The sequence below is a fragment of the Corythoichthys intestinalis genome, chromosome 9 (genome assembly GCF_030265065.1).
Source record: "Corythoichthys intestinalis isolate RoL2023-P3 chromosome 9, ASM3026506v1, whole genome shotgun sequence".
Classification (NCBI taxonomy): Eukaryota; Metazoa; Chordata; class Actinopteri; order Syngnathiformes; family Syngnathidae; genus Corythoichthys; species Corythoichthys intestinalis.
In genome coordinates, this window is record NC_080403.1 from 7879613 (window position 1) to 7898495 (window position 18883).

The 18883-nt window shown below is 38.0% G+C and overlaps 1 protein-coding gene across 1 annotated transcript in view; it reads left to right on the forward strand.

The window, feature by feature from the left end:
- Positions 1–18883, forward strand: part of ca16b (carbonic anhydrase XVI b) — a 312279-nt gene that overhangs the window by 175825 nt on the left and 117571 nt on the right. The window contains exons 3-4 of the mRNA XM_057845617.1: positions 2498–2677; positions 14258–14406. Of these exons, the coding sequence (XP_057701600.1) occupies positions 2498–2677; positions 14258–14406 (329 nt within the window). The remainder of the gene's footprint in view (positions 1–2497; positions 2678–14257; positions 14407–18883) is intronic.

The window sequence follows — 18883 nt, forward strand, 5'->3', positions numbered from 1 at the left end:
TCTGGTGTCCTTCAACAGCTCTTTGGTTTTGGCCATAGTGGAGTTTGGAGTGTGACTGACTGAGGTTGTGGACAGGTGTCTTTTATACCGATAATGAGTTAAAACAGGTGCCATTAATACAGGTAACGAGTGGAGCCTCGTTAGACCTCGTTAGAAGAAGTCAGACCTCTTTGACAGCCAGAAATCGTGCTTGTTTGTAGGTGACCAAATACTTTTTTTCTAATTAATTGGAAATAAATTCTTTAAAAATCAAACAATGTGATTTTCAGTTCATTTTGCCACATTCTGTCTCTCATGGTTGAGGTTTATCCATGTTGACAATTACAGGTCTCTCTTATATTTTCAAGTAGGAGAATTTGCACAATTGGTGGTTGACTAAATACTTATTCACCCCACTGTAGCTGCTCACAAGAAATAGCACTGTTCAACGTGTTGTGTGGTATTTTACGGGCATATTGAATACCAACCTCTCTGTTAGCACCTATATTGATTAGTGATGCACGATAATGCATTTTTCAGCCGATACCGATAACCGATAATTTCCTCCTCGTTCCAACCGATAACCGATAATGTCAAGCCGATAATTCTATTAAAAGATTTATGTAAAATTTTAAAGTATACACAAGAGAAAATATTACTGTGCAAAAATATTATTGCTCTTTTTTCAACATCAAATGTGAACAAGTAGTAAATTCCAAAATCTAAATAAAGACAGATTGTCTGGCAACAATTACTTACAGAGTAAATAACTAAGTTGCACAAAAATGGCTTTAAAAGTAAGCCATTCCTAACGTATAACATTACTACACAGCAAAAACACAACTCCTTAAAACTAGTTAAATTCCCTTGTTTTCAGTGTAAATCTATTGGAAATAAGTGAAATTAACTGCCAGCACTTCAAGTATATTTCACTCAGATTTCTTGAAGAAAAATATCCAGCTGAAAATAATATTAACAGCCTTATTTTAAGCAATAAATTATTATACATAATCCTTAAAAAAAAAGAAAAAAAAAAAAAAAAAAAAAAAAAAAACTTGTCAGAAATGTTCTTTATTCAAGAATATGTACGGTTCAAAACATTATTTGAAAGCAATTTTTTCTTGATTTAGGTGAAAAATGACATTTTTTTTTTTTTAGATGTTTGGGCTTAATAAGAACAAATGGCAATATTTAGTTCAAGTAAGTGGAATAAACTGGCTCATTCATCTGTTAACTAGTCTTTAACACTCAAAACAAGATGGGGAAAATTATTTGACTAGATTTAAGAAGAATAATCTGATTAAGACGTCATAAATTTAAAGCGTACTAAACGCATTACTGACTGGATGACTTCTTTGAGTGGTTTGGTGCATGTTACAATTATCAACTAACCACTGTGCCGTCATGATAAACATGCTTACTTGACATCACTTGTCCAAATGTCCGTGGTAAAACTGATGTGATCGGCATGTCTTTCACGAAGAATCGTGGTCGTATAAACTGCATTATTTTTTCATCCAGGGTTTGGCTTGGTCATTTCGGGAATTTCCTCCCGCCTCTGCCCTTCAGTCAGTCCGGCCGCCAAATTAGCACCCGTGCCAGGCCTCTGTCTTGAACCGGAGTGGCGGTGGCAGCTCAGTTCGTACCGGATCGCTGCGGCGTATTCGGTGCATGGCTCTGCTCTGCCCACCTATGGCGAGGCGGCGGCGGCCTGCCGGACTGGCGGGCTCAGTCGGAAGACAGCTACTTTTAGACTATCGGTCTCGTGAGGTTTTTAGCCATAGATGGGAGTTTACCACCCGCTTTGGGCTGCATTCCCAAACAACCCGACTCCGTGAGGACCGCAGCGTCTCTGTATCGTTATAAGCCCCGTAGCTTCCTTTGTAGTTTATTTGTGTTTACAATAGCTTTAGCATTCGCGCTAGCAGCAGCCTCGTATTAGTTCCAAAAATCTTTGTGATGCAGTTTTAAATGGCTGCTGGGTTAGTGGTGTTCAATGAGGACGCTTTCTTTACGCCTCGTGGAACTTCGGCAAAGCATGTTTTGTAGATAGCGAGAGCGTCATTTATTTCATTTCACACACGGGAAAATCAACGCACGCTAGTGAGAGCGCCTCAACACTGATGTGTAACACCGCCTCCTCTATGACGCCGTATTCCTCAACCCATCCTCCCATAGGGTCTTCAGAGAGGGCAGGGGTTGAGCAGGCGGCGGTGGAGAAGTGGAGAAAACCGCTTCGATTGCGCACATTTGGAGGCTAAATCAAGTATATAATTATCAGAATGCATTATCGGTTGATTTTTTTATTTTTTTAATCTGTATTTTCTGTGTGACGTCATAATTGCCATTATCGGCCGATAATTATCGGTAACCGATATTTTCGTGTATCTTTAATATTGATGTGTTGTTTCGAATGCCTTTTCATCTAAAATCCTACTACAAAAATAGATTATGGCTACTACCTGTATACAAGCTTATATTTGCAAGCTGATACAAGCTGATATTTTTGTTTCCATAGGAAGCCATGGACCACGAGGCTGGTCGACATCATACCCAGAATGTGCCGCAAAAAAACAATCCCCCGTTGACATTATAGATGAACAAGCTTTGACATCGGACGAGTATCAGGAGTTGGAACTTGACAAATTCAACAAGGAGTCCTCCAACCAGACCACCATGAAAAACACAGGAAAAACAGGTTAGCACATTAGGGAAGCTTGACGACTTTATTACATGTACAGGTACAGTATATGTACAGTATATACTGAGAAACTGAATCTGAAATGCTAAACTTAAACTTGAAATACTTAACTTTAATGGTTGAAATATAAAACTGTATCTAAATAATGTTATTTGAAATTGTATTATTTGATTGGATCATTGATTTGAAAATATAATTCGAATAATTTGTAATTCACCTTCATGGAAAATTTGACTCCTTTAATTCTTCCACATTCAGGTTTTACGTTACAAATTCAGTATGAAAAGTATAAATTAAAGTTACAAAATTCAGATTAAAATTTTATGCGGCATGCATACGGGTACTTGGAAAAGCAATTGATCGCAAGATACCCTCCTGACCAATTAGCCCATTCGTTTTTATTAGGTTACCCATGACTTTCCTAAGCATGTAAATGCCAAACATTAAATGAATAAAACATGTTTTCAGCACGATTACACATTTTTGTAGTACATAAAGAAATGGTAAAGGAACTTGGAAGATGTGTGATTTGGATTTCGTTGCGTCTCTTATAGGCAGAGCTGGGGCAATATTCTCCCAAACTGCAGATTTGGCTTTCTTTTCAATGTCTCAAAACTATGAGGTCACAATTGAATTTTTAAAGTCTAATGTACAGTGGTACCTTGAAATACACACAATCTTTTCGGCATCTGATGTAAAATTTGACTCGCCATTTGTTTCTACATCCGACGACATGCACAAAATACGACAATTTATGACAGCGCCGCAGATTCTTTGTTTTCCTGCAAGATGGACGCACAGCGCATTGTCTTGTGAGAGAAATCAACATGGGTTCCAAGAATGTTAGTGTAGGTGGTGAAAAAAAGGAAAAAGGTGAGGTTGACAATTGAAATGAAAATGATAAAAAAAATATGAGCTTGGTTTGCACGTCCGTGAAATGTCTACGATCTCGGTGGTCCTCCTTCGACCTCCGTTCACCAGTTTTCACAAGTTACGGTGACAATTATTATGATTGTAACATCGCCAGCTTCGTCAGGTTTTTAATCATTTATTTCAGAACTTGTGCAACACAACATCCTACTGTCCGCCACAGCTGAACATGAGAGTGAAAGTTAAAAAGTCCTCTCTCACTCTGTCACGTCAGGCACGCGGTGCATTCAGGTTCACCACATAAAACACATTTGCTACATTAGAACCCGATTCATTACATTATAACAGGTATTATTACCGTATTGGCCCGAATATAAGAGGGCCCTGATTATAAGACGACCCCCTCTTTTTCAAGACTCAAGTTTAAAAAAAGACGTTTTGAACACCATATTAATTTTTATACAGTAAATAATTACAGTTCATCTGAAACAAATGATTATAACAATATATTTAAGAGAAAAAGCATGTTATTTTGCCTCATTCAAATCTTAATATCTGAACATTTCAATAAGTAAACTAATCACACTCGTAAATGATTGGCTTCTGGTTTTTGAAATGTAAATAAACCAATCTTTTGTGATAAAACAACAAAATTGCAATAACTGCATTAACCATCAAAGTGAGGTCTAACTGTAACTGTAGTCTTGAAACAAATCTGAATAAGGAAAGACATTGCAATAAAACAATGCAAACTGGTCAATCAATCAATCAATCAATCAATCAATCAATCAATCAATCAATCAATCAATCAATCAATCAATCAATCAATCAATCAACTTTATTTGTATAGCACATTTAAAAAATCTGCCAAGGAGACCAAAGTGCTTTACATACCATAAAACAGCAAAATAGGTTAACTTTCAAAGATAAAACAAACACAAAAATAAAATAAACGGTCATTGCACATTAAAAGCTGAAGAAAAATAAAATGTTTTAAGGCGTGATTTAAAATCCGTAAGTGAAGGGGCCTGTCTAATAGTAAGTGGTAATTGGTTCCACAGCCTGGGCGCCATCACTGCAAATGCACGGTCACCCCTAAGCTTCAGCCTTGATCTTGGGACTTCTAGAAGCAGGTGGTCAGCTGATCTGAGGGTTCTGGTTGGACTGTAAGGCTGAAGCAGTTCTGACAGATATGGTGGCGCAAGATTATTCAAACATTTAAAAACAAATAATAATATCTTAAAATGTATTCGGTAATGTACTGGGAGCCAGTGAAGAGATGCTAAAATCGGGGTGATATGTTCGCGCCTGCGGGTTTTAGTTAGGAGTCGAGCAGCTGAGTTTTGCACAAGTTGTAGACAGGCCAGTGCAGCCTGACCAACGCCTGCATACAAAGAATTACCATAATCCAGCCGAGTTATGACAAAAGCATGGATCAATTTCTCCAAATCAGAGCGTGAAACAATAGATTTCACTTTAGCAATCTGGCGAAGCTGATAAAAACAGTCACGTACAACGCAAGAAATCTGCTTCTCAAATTTAAAATCAGAATCAAATTGGACCCCTAGATTTTTGACTTGAGAGTAGCTGAGATCTGTCATGGCAGAACATTACTCAAGTTCAGCATTGGATTCAATGATATCATGCGCCATCTAGCATCATGAATGGGTATAGGTGAAAACCATGATAACACCCAGAAACGCAGACTGCATCTCTGGAATTTTCCTAATTTGAAAAGGACCTACACGAAAAGAAAATGTGCGGGGACTGACTAGTCCGCAATTGACATGACGCAAAATTGCATTTCAATTTAAAAGAAAAACATCCAAACAGATTATTAAATCCAAATGCCTGTCCTATAAACATAGCCAGAGTGATTTTGTGGGTCTCCAAAGCCAAAATGTTTCAGTGAAGCGAGAAACAATCAACTCCAATAGTAATCCCTTGTTATTTTTGTAAATCCCTTTATAAACACAAGTCCAGCCTCCCTCGTCGTCCTTTTACAGGCTCCATGCATCATGTACAGACACATTTTAAAGCTTATCCCAATACCGCCGCTGCCACATACCCTCCCAACCGACCTCCGACACTACCTTCTCACAAAATAAATCCATGGACCTGAGGTGTGAAAACCCTGACCTGAATTGATATCTTGTGCTTTTGCCAGTGTCTCGCAGATAGTGCTGTCATCTTTTGCATTTGATCATAATGAGAGTTGTTAGCCTCCATGACAACCGAGGCCACTGGGACAGCAGAGCTTTGGGCTGCTTATTTACACAGATGGAAATAACACAGCATTTTAACACTTGGCTTGCCGAGGGAATTTTAAACTGCTTTACATTGTGCTAGTTCTGGATGCATCCCAACCCGAGGTCCTATGACCAGTATTGTTAAATTTACTTTTAAAAAAAGTAATTAGTTACAGTTACAGACTAGTTCTCCCAAAAAGTAATTGAGTTAGTAACTCAGTTACCCAAAATGTAAGAGTAATTAGTTACTTTGCAAAGTAACTGGTGTTACTTTTAATAACAACAAAACAAAAACAAAACGTAGGTCACACTATGTGAAGTTGAAAGGGTTTTTGGGACAATTCGCCCTAGCGCAATTCTTTACACTAAACCTAACTAGACATAGGGGAATTGTGGATATTGCGACAACTAGATAGTAACCTTTGCTATCTTTGGAAGTCATTTAATGTTGTGAATCATCCGTTAAAGTTGTTAAAATTCCTCCCGTTATTGCATTAGTCCTCTTCTGTCCACTTTCTACATCTGAAAGTTTTAAAACTGTTTCATCATTTAATGACAGATTCAAGTAGGGTTGTTCCGATCATGTTTTTTTGCTCCCGATCCGATCCCGATCGTTTTAGTTTGAGTATCTGCCGATCCCGATATTTCCCGATCCAATTTTTTTTTTTTTTTTGCGCCCGATTCAATTCCAATCATTCCCGATAATGTTTCCCGATCATATACATTTTGGCAATGCATTAAGAAAAAAATGAATAAAACTCGGACGAATATATACATTCAACATACAGTACATAAGTACTGTATTTGTTTATTATGACAATAAATCCTCAAGATGGCATTTACATTATTAACATTCTTTCTGTGAGAGGTATCCACGGATAGAAAGACTTGTAACTCTTAAAGGATAAATGTGACCTTGTATATTGTGACTAAATATTGCCATCTAGTGTATCTGTTGAGCTTTCAGTAAATGATACTGTAGCCATTTAACTTCTGCCCAAATGCATGATGGGAAATGCAACCATTACTGTGCGTGGTGGTACCAATTGATATATCTTCTCTACGTTGGGAAATAAAATAGGGTGTAAAGTAAAAGATCAACTACTACCTTTCTTCCCCACATTGCTTCCCACGATATTTCTAATTGATGAGAGAGGGATTGTAAGGCTTTAGCCAATTAAAAAAAACCTTCAAAGGCTGCCAAAATTATCTCTACTCATTAAACGTTGCCTTTTAACTCAATGTATACGTAAAACGGTGCCATTACAGATTGAATGTGACAGTGCGTGAGTGGGTAGTGCAGCGCATGCATTAATTGTGTTAAATATTTAAAAGTTATTACCGCCGTTAACGCGATAAATTTGATAGCCCTAGTTTAAGCCAAAACTAAAGACTCTGGATGAGTGTAAGACATTTTGTCTGTAACGTTAAATACAATTAGAAAACGATTTAATTAAAAAATGTATTTTTAAAAAAGGCATGTCCAATATTTTTTTGCCGATTCCGATACTTTGAAAATGACGTGATCGGACCCGATCGAGATGCCGATCGATCATCTCTCTACATCTCTAGATTCAAGTCAAGATGTTGCCGATTTAGGAGTATTTTAGATAAAAAGTTACTTAGGTTCGCTCGGACGGTTCTCTACAACAGAGCCTTCCTGAGAAGTCTACTGCTTTAAGATGGTGGCGATTTACTAACGCCGGATAATTTCATATACACTTTCTCTATACACTTGCTAACGCCGCAGAGTCTGTTATTTCGCATCTAGTTCTATATGCATGTGATATCTAGTGTAGCATCCAGTGGGCGTAGATTAGACTAGGTTGTCGGCTACAGTCAGGTATTATTGGAACCGCCTAGCATCGCGTTTGCAACGGCGTCACAACTCCCTTCCCTCCTTCCCACTCTCGCTCTTCTCTCTCCGTGTCTCTCAGACTTTTCTCCCGTCATTCAACCAAAGTAGTAACGCATAGTAACGCAAGCCTTTACATCCTCAGTAACGGTAACGTCGTTGCAAGGATGAGAAAATTAATTAATTAGATTACTCACGACCGAAAAAAATAACGCCGTTGGTAACGCTGTTATACTCTAACGCCATTATTAACAACACTGCCTAGGACGGTGTTTAAGTGTCCTTGAGGAAGATACCGAACCCCCAGTTGCCCACAATGCTGCATCATCAGTAGCTAAATGAGGAGCCAGTGTTAACGCGCTTTGAGTGCCTTGAAGCTGGTAAAGCGCTACACAAGTGAAAGCCCATTTACTCCTTTTACCATGGAGACCATTTGGGGAGTTAGGGGGGCTTCTTCCGTTTGAGCCTTAGATGTTTTGATCCCCAAATCAGAACTCTACTTTTAACACAGTGGAAAAAAGTGGGTGCAATTCACACCCGAAGACAGTGAAATCATCAAATGTATTTTCAGTTCAGGAGGCAGCTTTTTACCAAAATGCTGTCAAATTTCCCTCTCAACTTGCATATATAACGATTAGAGCTGTCCCGACTAGTCGACATAGGCGACGTCATCGATGACGTAAATCCGTCGACGAGCACAACATCCTGTCGATGGTTAATGAAGGGTTAAAAAATATATATATGCGTGGAAAGTTCAGAATGTCGGACGCTTGGTATGCAAGCGGGGAAAGCGACACAAAGCCAAAAAAAAAGCACACCAGAGAGTCCAAAACATTGACTTATTTTTAAAGAAACAAAGGAGGGTACACTGTTGTGTTCTGTCTCTTCAATGCCAAGCTTGGCTGCACGTCGGCCGTGAAGGATAACGACAGGAGATTGTAAGTCCATTTAACTAACTAATGGCATGTATTATTAAAGTTGCTAAGCCTGTCGCGATATGCAATGAGTCCATATATCGTATGGTAAATAAAAATGAGGGCGGTCATTTTCACGGCTGCGTTTTATCGCTGCGCGCGCGTGCGTGCGTCCATTTGTGCGTGCGTGCAGATGGCATCTGAGACTCCAGTTCTTTTCTCTCATCAACACACTGTAGAATTAAAGTTCAGACATACAAAATAAGAAAACACATCTATATTAAACACTATATACGTTAGCATTGCTACATTGAAGTGAATGGGGAAAAAAAGACGACCTACTTTAGCCGGCTATAAAACAGGCAGCCTTCTCCAAAACTTGCAGTTAAACGGTGACACTTCAAACATGAAAAATCGCTGGTTAACAGCATTTGCAAAAGGAAAAAAATCTATTACTGACACCACATGCAATCACAAAAAGTGCTTTTTTGCGGAGTGTAAAGCTTAAATTAGCGGTTTAGCAAACGTACGTCCGGTGAGCATTTCAAAATAAAAGCATGTCATGTTCGTCATATAAATAACGATTTCTGGAGTTAATCCCACATACGTCAGATTCTTCACTAAGAATACCTTTAAAACGACACACTTTATGAAAAGTCTGATTTGCAATGAATAATTATCATAATACTATTATATATAGTACTACAGTAGACTATAATATTAATGCTAGGTATTTTTTTTAAGAATTGTTTTGAATCATGTTGGAAAGGAGAAGTGAATCTGTTTACATTCCATTCTTTTGCGCAAGTTAATTCTATCAGCATTTGAAGTCATTGTTTATTTGTGATTTATTATTGTTATTTATCTGTTTATTTGTACTTCAATAAAGAATTTAAGTGTTCCAAAATGTTTTTGTGAATTGATAAGCATTAACAAAAATTTCATTGCTAAATTAGTTTAAAAAAAAAAAAAAAAATTCTTAAAAATTTTAAAAAATTATAAGATTAGTCGACTAATCGTAAAAATAGTCGGCTGACTAATCGGGAGAAAATTAGTCGTTTGGGACAGCCCTAATAACGATGGCGGTGTGCCATTTTAGGCACCCCACAATTCGATTCGATTACAATTCAGAAGGCTACGATTCGATTCTTGAACGATGATCACTGTATTAAAGATGATCCCTGTTATCACAATTATCACGATTATTGATGCATCGTACATTACTACCTAATATAGTAGACAAACACCTTTTTGTCTATTATTTATGTAAAATATCCCGATGGTTCATTTTGATTCACATGGTTCAACCATTTTAAAGGGAGTACTTATTTCACTCAACAATACAATAAAATTTACACAGGTGGAATGAATTCCACATTTTCTGGAAACAAAGTGTCTTTAGATATAAGCCTTCTTTTAACCAATATACTTTGTTTTCACATATTTCTGTACTATTTCGCATGTTTGTAGTGTTATCGCTGTACTTAATCATGATTATACACGTTCTGCATATGAAATACACGTTAGCGAATTAGCTAAGCGCTAACTATTAACACCTCAAAAACAACAACAATAAAGGCTAAACAGTACACAGTACGTGTACTCATCTCTTGTAGAAACACACGGGTCTTAGCAACACACTCAGGACATTTTTCAATTGACATGACTTCAAACTACAGTTGGACATCTGAAAGACGAGGAGCAACGAACTATCTTTCTTCCCCTCTTGCTTTAAAAAATAACGTGCGCACAGAAGCGCCTGCCTGTCTCATACACAAATTTATTTTCCAGTCTTTTGAAAAAGAGTAAATCTCTCACTCAGTTACAGGCAGATTCCATTATAACGTGCGTGCGTCCGTTAAAAGTGTCCGGGCTGCAGGCATGTCTTGAATTTTGTTCCGCTACGAGAGGCTGTAATAAAGTTATGAGGGAAAATAATCGTTTTTGAGCCTTTATGAATTGCAATTGAATCGTCACGTGTCGAATCGTGATGCCTCTAATAATCAATTTTTTGGAACTCCTCTAGTGGACAAGTCATTAAAGACAAATACTCGTAATATTGCATTTAAGAGTCTATTACACATTGTTTCTCGCAACGCAAGCATACTCTTCATTAAAATAGAAAAAAAGTAAACGACACATACAGGGCTTAAGACCCTTTATGCAATTTCAAAAGTCAATACCGTAATCAAGAAGTCGGTCTGAAAAGTTCCCTGCCATTGATTTCCCGATGCTCCCATGTGCCGGCTTTGAGATCAAACCGATTGGCCGCCAGTCAAAGTGCTCCTCAACAAAAACATTTCTGAGTCAAATTTCAAACAACTTTGCACCAAATTCACGGTGGATCGGACGGCCCCTGAGACATTTGCATTGATCAAGGATTTACTTTCACACACACTCCCCTTCTTTCGCAGGCTGTGATTCAAGGTCTTTTTGGCTTAGCTTCTAATTCCCACTCTGCTGTTGGAGGGTTCAAACACACCCGGTAGCGCATTTCTAATGAAACTCCCAGGGCCAGCTAGTTCTGCCGCTCCTTGACTTTCCTCGTGTTGAGCACCGGATTACAGTGCTTCGACAGCAGCAGAAGAAGGGATTTATCATCTCTGTCAATATTTATGCATCTTCGCAAATAACTCTCGCTACTATGTTTGTGTGATTGGTGACCTCCTCCCCTTGCAGTCTGACCCTCGTGCTTTGATTCTTGGAAAATCACCCACATCTAAAACCCTTTTCTCTGTGAGCTGTGCCATCATCTTAAGCAGCACTGGCATGTTAATGCTGCTGGCAGATTTCTTTGGAGCCTTGCGACAGGGGCTCAGCTCATCCCTCATCACCTGATGCTCTTCTTTGCTCTTCACTCCTATTTTCCCTGAATGTCACCGTTTTTCAAATGCCTCCCCGCTTTCCATCACATGGTGATCCGTTTCATTTATCAAGATTTCACCTAGTCACTGTGCACAGTGTGTTCTTCCTGTCTTCTGTATTGACTTGGGGTCTCTGTGTGCCTTTGTGATATGATTACAAGTGGGCCGAGAAGCTGTCTAAATCCCCCTGTAACAGGGGATCAGCCGACACAACACAAGGCCTAATCTGGCTAATGATATCAACTGCAGACAAACTAAAGGTTTTTATATACAGAAATGCTTTTAATACCACCATAGAAAAAGGTTGTTTTTAAAAAATATATTATTATTAGTGTATTTTGCCAAAATCTGTGGCGTCTTTCTGTTGTCGAGTGACTCAATTCACCTAAAAAATATTGAGTGAAAACATATTTAATGTCACTATTGTTGTCTCCCCCCCCCCATTTATTTTGGAGAACCCACGGGTCAAATTTGGCGTATAGTAAAAGCAGCTACCCCCACAAAAAAACCTCCAGGGTATCCAAGGTTAATTTAATGCTAAAATTACTGTATGCAAACTAATGCTACAGAGCATAATGGATAACTTCATTTACATAATTTGTCTATAGATTATTTTTCTAAAAGATCAACATGGTTGCATTTTGTTCTACTAGCAGCACAGTAAACAACATCAATGAAACATCTACTGTCTTTTTAGACAAAAAAAAAAATATATATATATATATTTTTTATATTCAATTATATAATACAATTGCAAAATGGGGTCTTAGTCCAACATTGCACTCACTGGGCTGATTTTTTTTTTACCTGTAAATATGAACTAAAACAACTATTAAAACGGCATATTTTTTGTCACTTTTTAGTGTTTTCTTTCTATTTAAATCGCAAATTCTTTTCACTACTCTATTATGACAAATAAACAGCTCACTGACAGTGTTGTTAATATTACTTTAAAAAAATTAGTTACAAATTACTTCTCCCAAAAAGTAATTCAATTAGTAACTCAGTTACCTCATTGCAAGAATAATTAGTTACTCAGCTAAGTAATTGACATTACTTTTCATGTGTCACACATTATTGCATGATGCATTCTTCAATATCTTTTACGTCAAATATGTTTATATATACTGATTGAAGAATAAAACCACTATATACAGTATTTTAGAACATTTGGTATTTATTTGGATCAAATATATTACAGTCTGTTAAGAAAACACAAATGGAAATCGACCATTAACCAATGCAAATCTCTGAAACTGTATGTTATGCCTACTGTACAAAAAGCAAAACACTATCCTCAAATATTCCGTTAAGTAACAGTATTAAATATTGAAAATAATTCAAGCTATTTCTGAAATTTCCTGGCCCGTCGCAATTATCGCCATCTTACTGTGTTTGCCAGAGCTTGCATTGATGACAGCGTGTCGTGAGCAAGGCATGATCCGCCCACCTAGCCAATCATGAGAGGTGGGAATCTTGGGTCACCTCACAATTCAATTGTGATTATGATTCAGAGGCAACAATTTTATTATAAATCGATTGTTGATGCACAACCCCAAAACTAATAATAATAAAACTCAAGTTATTTTCCATCTAATTCTCAACAATATGCAGGACAGGTCAAGTGTGTTTAGCTACTACGTTCTTGTCTAAGACGACGAGTTGATCAACGTACTGAGATGAAAGTGCTCTACTGTGCATTGACACCTGCAGTCAAAAAAACATGGTTCTGTGTGTGGGCGTTGGATGTCAGATGGCTAAAGTTACCTAGCTGGACAGAGACAGCCATATTATTTGCGTTATCTGTTACAACAAAAACGCCGTTTTTTGCGATGTTCCATTCATTTACAGCACCGCTAAGCAGCTCAGCCGTATTAGCACCCGTGTGGTTTTCATGCATTGCACGACACGTAACGGCAAGTCGGTCTACATTCGACATCGAAGGCATGATTTCTACTTTTGTCTACTTATAGAGAACCGGTGTGCTATTTCAGTGAAATAGCGTGGGGATGGGATGACGTACCACGGCTCTATTACTTTCAACATTCTTCGAAATCCCCTATTTTCTAGAAGTTTTTCTAGTCGAACCAAAATAATTCCACACGTCTGCTTTAAAAATTTTTGGAGCAGGTCTAATCTAACCTGAGAAAGGTTAGGTCAGCCATGCTTGTTGCTGTTTTGTATATAGGAAGCGTGAGTTGTGGATGTTTACTCTTGGTCCGTTCCCCATAGCGTCCGGAAGATCACACTGACTGTGTTTTAGTTCCACTTCACTTGGCATATTTAAATAATCAGAATTTGGATGTTTGTGAATTGTTCTTGAATCTTTCACAGCCGAATCGCGAATAAGGGATTCATTTATGATCTAAGAATCGGAAATTCCAAACACCTTTACCAATCATCATTGCATTTGCAATGGTGTCACCACCTCATTCCCTCGTCCCCACTCCTGCACTCCCCCCTCCTGCTCTCCCCCCTCCAGGCAGGCACTAGGCAGCCGATGTGAGACAAAATCAGACAACTCACGCGTCATTCAACCAATTTGTTGTAACGCACCCCTTCACATCCTCAGTAATGGTGTTGCAAAGATAGGAAAGTAATTAATTAGATGACTTACCAATAAAAAAAAATAGATAACGCTGTTATACTTTAATGCCATTATTAACAACACTGCTCATTGATGGATCCTACGTACCAAGAAAAATAAGTAAGTATCCAAATGAATTTTTAACAATCACCAGCATTTGTGGAAAACTACCTCAAGTCCTTTATACGCTTTATTTATCGTTACTAGTCTTCAATTCATTTTGCTTTGCTGTTTTTAGTTGCTGTTCTCCTGAAGGATGACTACTTTGTGCGAGGTGCTGGACTGCCAGGGCGCTTTAAGGCCGAGAAGATCGAATTTCACTGGGGCCAGAGTAATGCATCAGCAGGCTCAGAGCACAGCATCAACGGCAGACGGTTTCCCGTCGAGGTAAAGTGTTCGGTCGACATATTACCACCAAAAATATACAACAATGAGGGGAAGAGGAAGAGTATTGAATTAAATGGAGGATCAAAAAGCTCCTTTAGTATTTTCCCTAAAGGTCATAAGATGCTAAAGAGTGCTGACAAACAAAGGTAATAGGAAACGGGCGGAATAATTGGTATCTAGGAAATCTTTTGAAATAATCTTGAGATGGGCTTTGTATTTTTGGGTGGAGCCAAGTTGAGAGTATGGTATAAACTACTTGTATTTACATGAGTAAATATAGCCATTTTTGGAGAATTTTCAATAAAGTAAAGATTTTAATTTTTTTACCTCCCCAGCTATTCAGGTCAGGGTTGCGTCCGTGCCCCCTGCAAATAATGGCGGATTACGGCACTAGTTATCCAAATAGTCCCTGTGTTAACGTCCCTCATTATATATTACATACAACCCCTAGCAAAAAGTATGGAATCACCAGTCTCGGACGAGCACTCACTTAGACATTTTATCATGTAGAACAAACTCGGACAAAGAGCTTGAAAAAATAATGAATTGTTTCAAAAGTGCAACTTTTTAGCATTCAGAAACACTAAAAGAAATGAATAAAACATTGTGGTGGTCAGTAAATGTTACTTTTATAGAGCAAGTGCAGGGAAATATATATGGAATCACTCCATTCTGAAGAAAAAATATGGAATCATGAGAAACAAACAAAGAAATAACAATCAAAACACATCTCTAGTATTTAGTAGCACCACCTCTGGCTTTTATGACAGCTTGGAGTCTTTGAGGCATGGACTTGATGATTGTTCAATTTGGTGCCAACTCTCTTTGATTGCAGTTGCCAGATCTTCCTTGCAGGTCGGAGCCTTGCTGTGGACCATCTTTTTTTTTTCAATTTTAACCACAGGTTTTCAATAGGGTTGAGATCTGGGCTATTTGCAGGCCATGACATTGACTGGATGAGTCTTTCTCCAAGGAATGCTTTAACAGTTTTAGCTCTGTGGCATGATGCATTGTCATCTTGGAAAATGACAAACATATTTCAATTCAAGGGATAAGAAAGCTGTCTAAAATTTCAATGTAAACTTGTGAATTCCTTGAAGATTTAACCACAGCCATCTCCCCAGTGCCTTTGCCTGACATGCAGCCCCATATCATCAAGGACTGAGGGAATTTTGTTTTCTTCAGGCAGTCATCTTTGTAAATCTCACTGGAACAGCACCAAACCAAAGTTCCAGCATCATCACCTTGTCAAGAGTCAAGAATCTGCATTGGCAAAAGCAAAAGCCAGAGGTGTTGCTGAATGATAAAGATGTGTTTTGATTGTTTTTACTTTGTTTCTCATGATTCCATATTTTTTTTCCTCAGAATGGAGTGATTCCATATATATTTCCCTGCACTTGTGCTATAAAAGTAACTTTTACTGACCACCACAATGATTTTATTCATTTCTTTTAGTGTTTATGAATCCTAAAAAGTTGCACTTTTGAACTAATTCATTATTTTTTTCAAGCTTTTTATCTGAGTTTGTTCTACATGATAAAATGTCTGAGTGAGTGGTCGTCTGAGACCGGTGATTCCATACTTTTTGCTATTTGTTTTAGTGTTTATGAATCCTAAAAAGTTGCACTTTTGAACTAATTCATTATTTATTTCAAGCTTTTTATCCGAGTTTGTTCTACATGGTAAAATGTCTGAGTGAGTGGTCGTCCGAGACCGGTGATTCCATACTTTTTACTAGGGGTTGTATTTAAAATAAGTGATGATTCTCCCATCGTATTAAAAAAAAAAAAAAAAAAAAAAAAAGAAGACTGAAATATTTGGATTCAAATAACTGAAAAGTAAATTAAAAAAACAATGGAGGTAATCATTACACAAATCAGTTCAACTGGTGTTGGTGTTTACATGTCTACTTCCCATGTTGTAGTCAGCTTCTGTTGTCGACCCTTTGCATACATTTTGCATTTGTGTGGTGATGGAATTTTCCTGACACTTCTCGGCCACCGTATAGAGGGATTATCAGCCTATGTCACTGATTCTGCTACTGCGCATGTTGGTTGCGGAAAAAGCTGTCAACATTTCTTGCTTTGCAGTTAACCATCATGACCCCAAAACCATATACCATCGACTCGGACCCCTTTCGGGGCTAAGAAAAGACGTATGTGGTTGCAACCCATAAAAAGAATTGAGTGGAACAAGCACATAATAAACCACTTTCGATCAGGTAAGATTGAGGGCACTTTGACATTAGACCACGAGGACCAGGGTCCGGTTGGAGATAACTACCACAGACTTTTCGAACATCTTTACTCGTCATTAAATCCACTCACGTGGATCGTTGACCCATTTTCCATTAACTAATGTAAATTTAGCAGCATTACTGCAATCATCACTTAATACGTATTAATCTGCTACAGTACCCTGACAACATTGCTAGCTAACATAGAAGATGTAAGACAACCGCGAATACCTAGATAGCAAATAAAACTGGAGCGGACATGGGCCAGATGTACTGCAAATTTCGGCCCAACTTCGTAAAACGGATCGGCCCCAGTGTCTTTTTGAACAATGGCCCAAATTCAGTAAAGAGTCACTTGCCGGATCAGCAACCAGTTTTGGGCCAGAATTAGTCCAAACTAGCTGACACAACATTAATTGTATGGCGCGAATATAGCACACGTTACCCAATCTGGGCCAGATTTGTATCAAAACAGTTTTCAGTACTAAATTTGGAGTCCATTTTGTTCAATGTATCATACTGTAATATGTTGCTTTTTTTTTTTTTTTTTTTTTTTGTATTAAAAGCAATAATGGCAACACTTCTTTTTCATGCCATTTTTTAATGCTAAAATATTCATGCAACATACAACAACATAACAATATAACATTGTGTTTTCACAAAATATTTTAATTGGAACAAGCAACTCAACATTAAAGATGGCACATTTTTAGACTGTAAACAACATATTGTATTTGTTAAGGTTCTGGGGTAACGAGCAACCTAATTCATTGACGATGAGCGGGAGTGTTAGATAGTGTCCAAAGAATCCGTTGGCCAGTTTGGTGACAGAATAGGTGAACGGGCAGGCAGGCATTTTGCCAGGCAAACAGTACATGATTCTAGGGGGGAAAACACAAAAATGAGCTCAGTATCAGGATTACAAGATTCTTTCTTAGCTGAAAGTCACATACCTGTAGGTGAGTTGTTGATTTGGCGATGATGTGAGGCCAAGGACCGGTTTAAGTAAGCTGCTGCTGATGATCAGCGGCACCTTATCCCAGGCTCACCCATCTGTGCAATCAAGGTGACAATTAAAGCAAAACTATCATAATGCTGATCAGGGTCTGGCACACTGACATTGAGCAGGAGTTTGAGCATGTCTGGTCTGCAAGGTCCGCCCCAGAACAGTGTGTAACCTATCATTTGGACTGTCATAGTGCTGATCCGGGCCGCATCTGGCACACTGACGTTAAGTGGGCTTGATTGCTATGCGGATCTGGCGAGCTGAGCCCGGGTCCGTCACGCAGTCGCCTGCTATTGGGTTAGGCAAAAATCAACTTGTCACATTTTCGAGGCGCGCGCATCGTCCTTGTTGGTAAACAAGTCATTCCTGTGAATTACTACCTGCAAGTGCACTCCTTTAACTTGTTTTTTTTTTTTTTTTTAATCACCAGCCACAACTTTTCATAATATTTAACCTTCGTGTAGGTTTGCAATCTGCTGAAAACCTTTTTCACCGGTTTTATTAAATACCAGAAATTCCACCTCAGTTTTGTTTCATTGAGTTGAATAACACATTGATTTACACTCTGGAAGTTTTTTTTTTTTTTTTTTTTTTTTTTTTTTTTGTCATTGAAGGTCACAATAACCACACTTTTAAGAATCCTAAAGCAAAGGGACAATAAACTTCAATCATACTTCAGGAAGCTAAGTGACACCAATACTGTATATATTTATTTTGAATTTAAAAATATTGCTTCATTAATTGGTTTTAAATAATAGGGCATGAACGTGGTTCTGCCAAGGCATCCTTTTCGTCTGCAGATGCATCACTCGAATCCATGTGTGTGTCTTTTTTTGCCATCTTGCACACACATCTTTTGATCCTGAATGCCTCTATAATTAGATGAATTTTTGCATTGCCATTTTGCGTTCAACGCGCTGAGATTGTATACAGCGCAGCTCTTTTGATCATGTGCCTCTAAATAAGTGGATGCGAAGCTGTTAGAAAAAAAGCTAAAAATGATCATAAATTAAGTACTTAATTTCAAATATAGAGTTTCTGGCTCATGGTATTTTTACTTGATGGGCATGGGCTTGAAAGAATGATGAGTGTTTTGTGCGAAACTGGTATTTTAGCTTTTAACAGCTTCATAATTTGTATATCTCATTAACTTTGCTAACATGTAATGCATGTTCAAATTACACACACACTAATGGTGGCAACGACAACAACAACGTTTCATTAGTGTATATTTC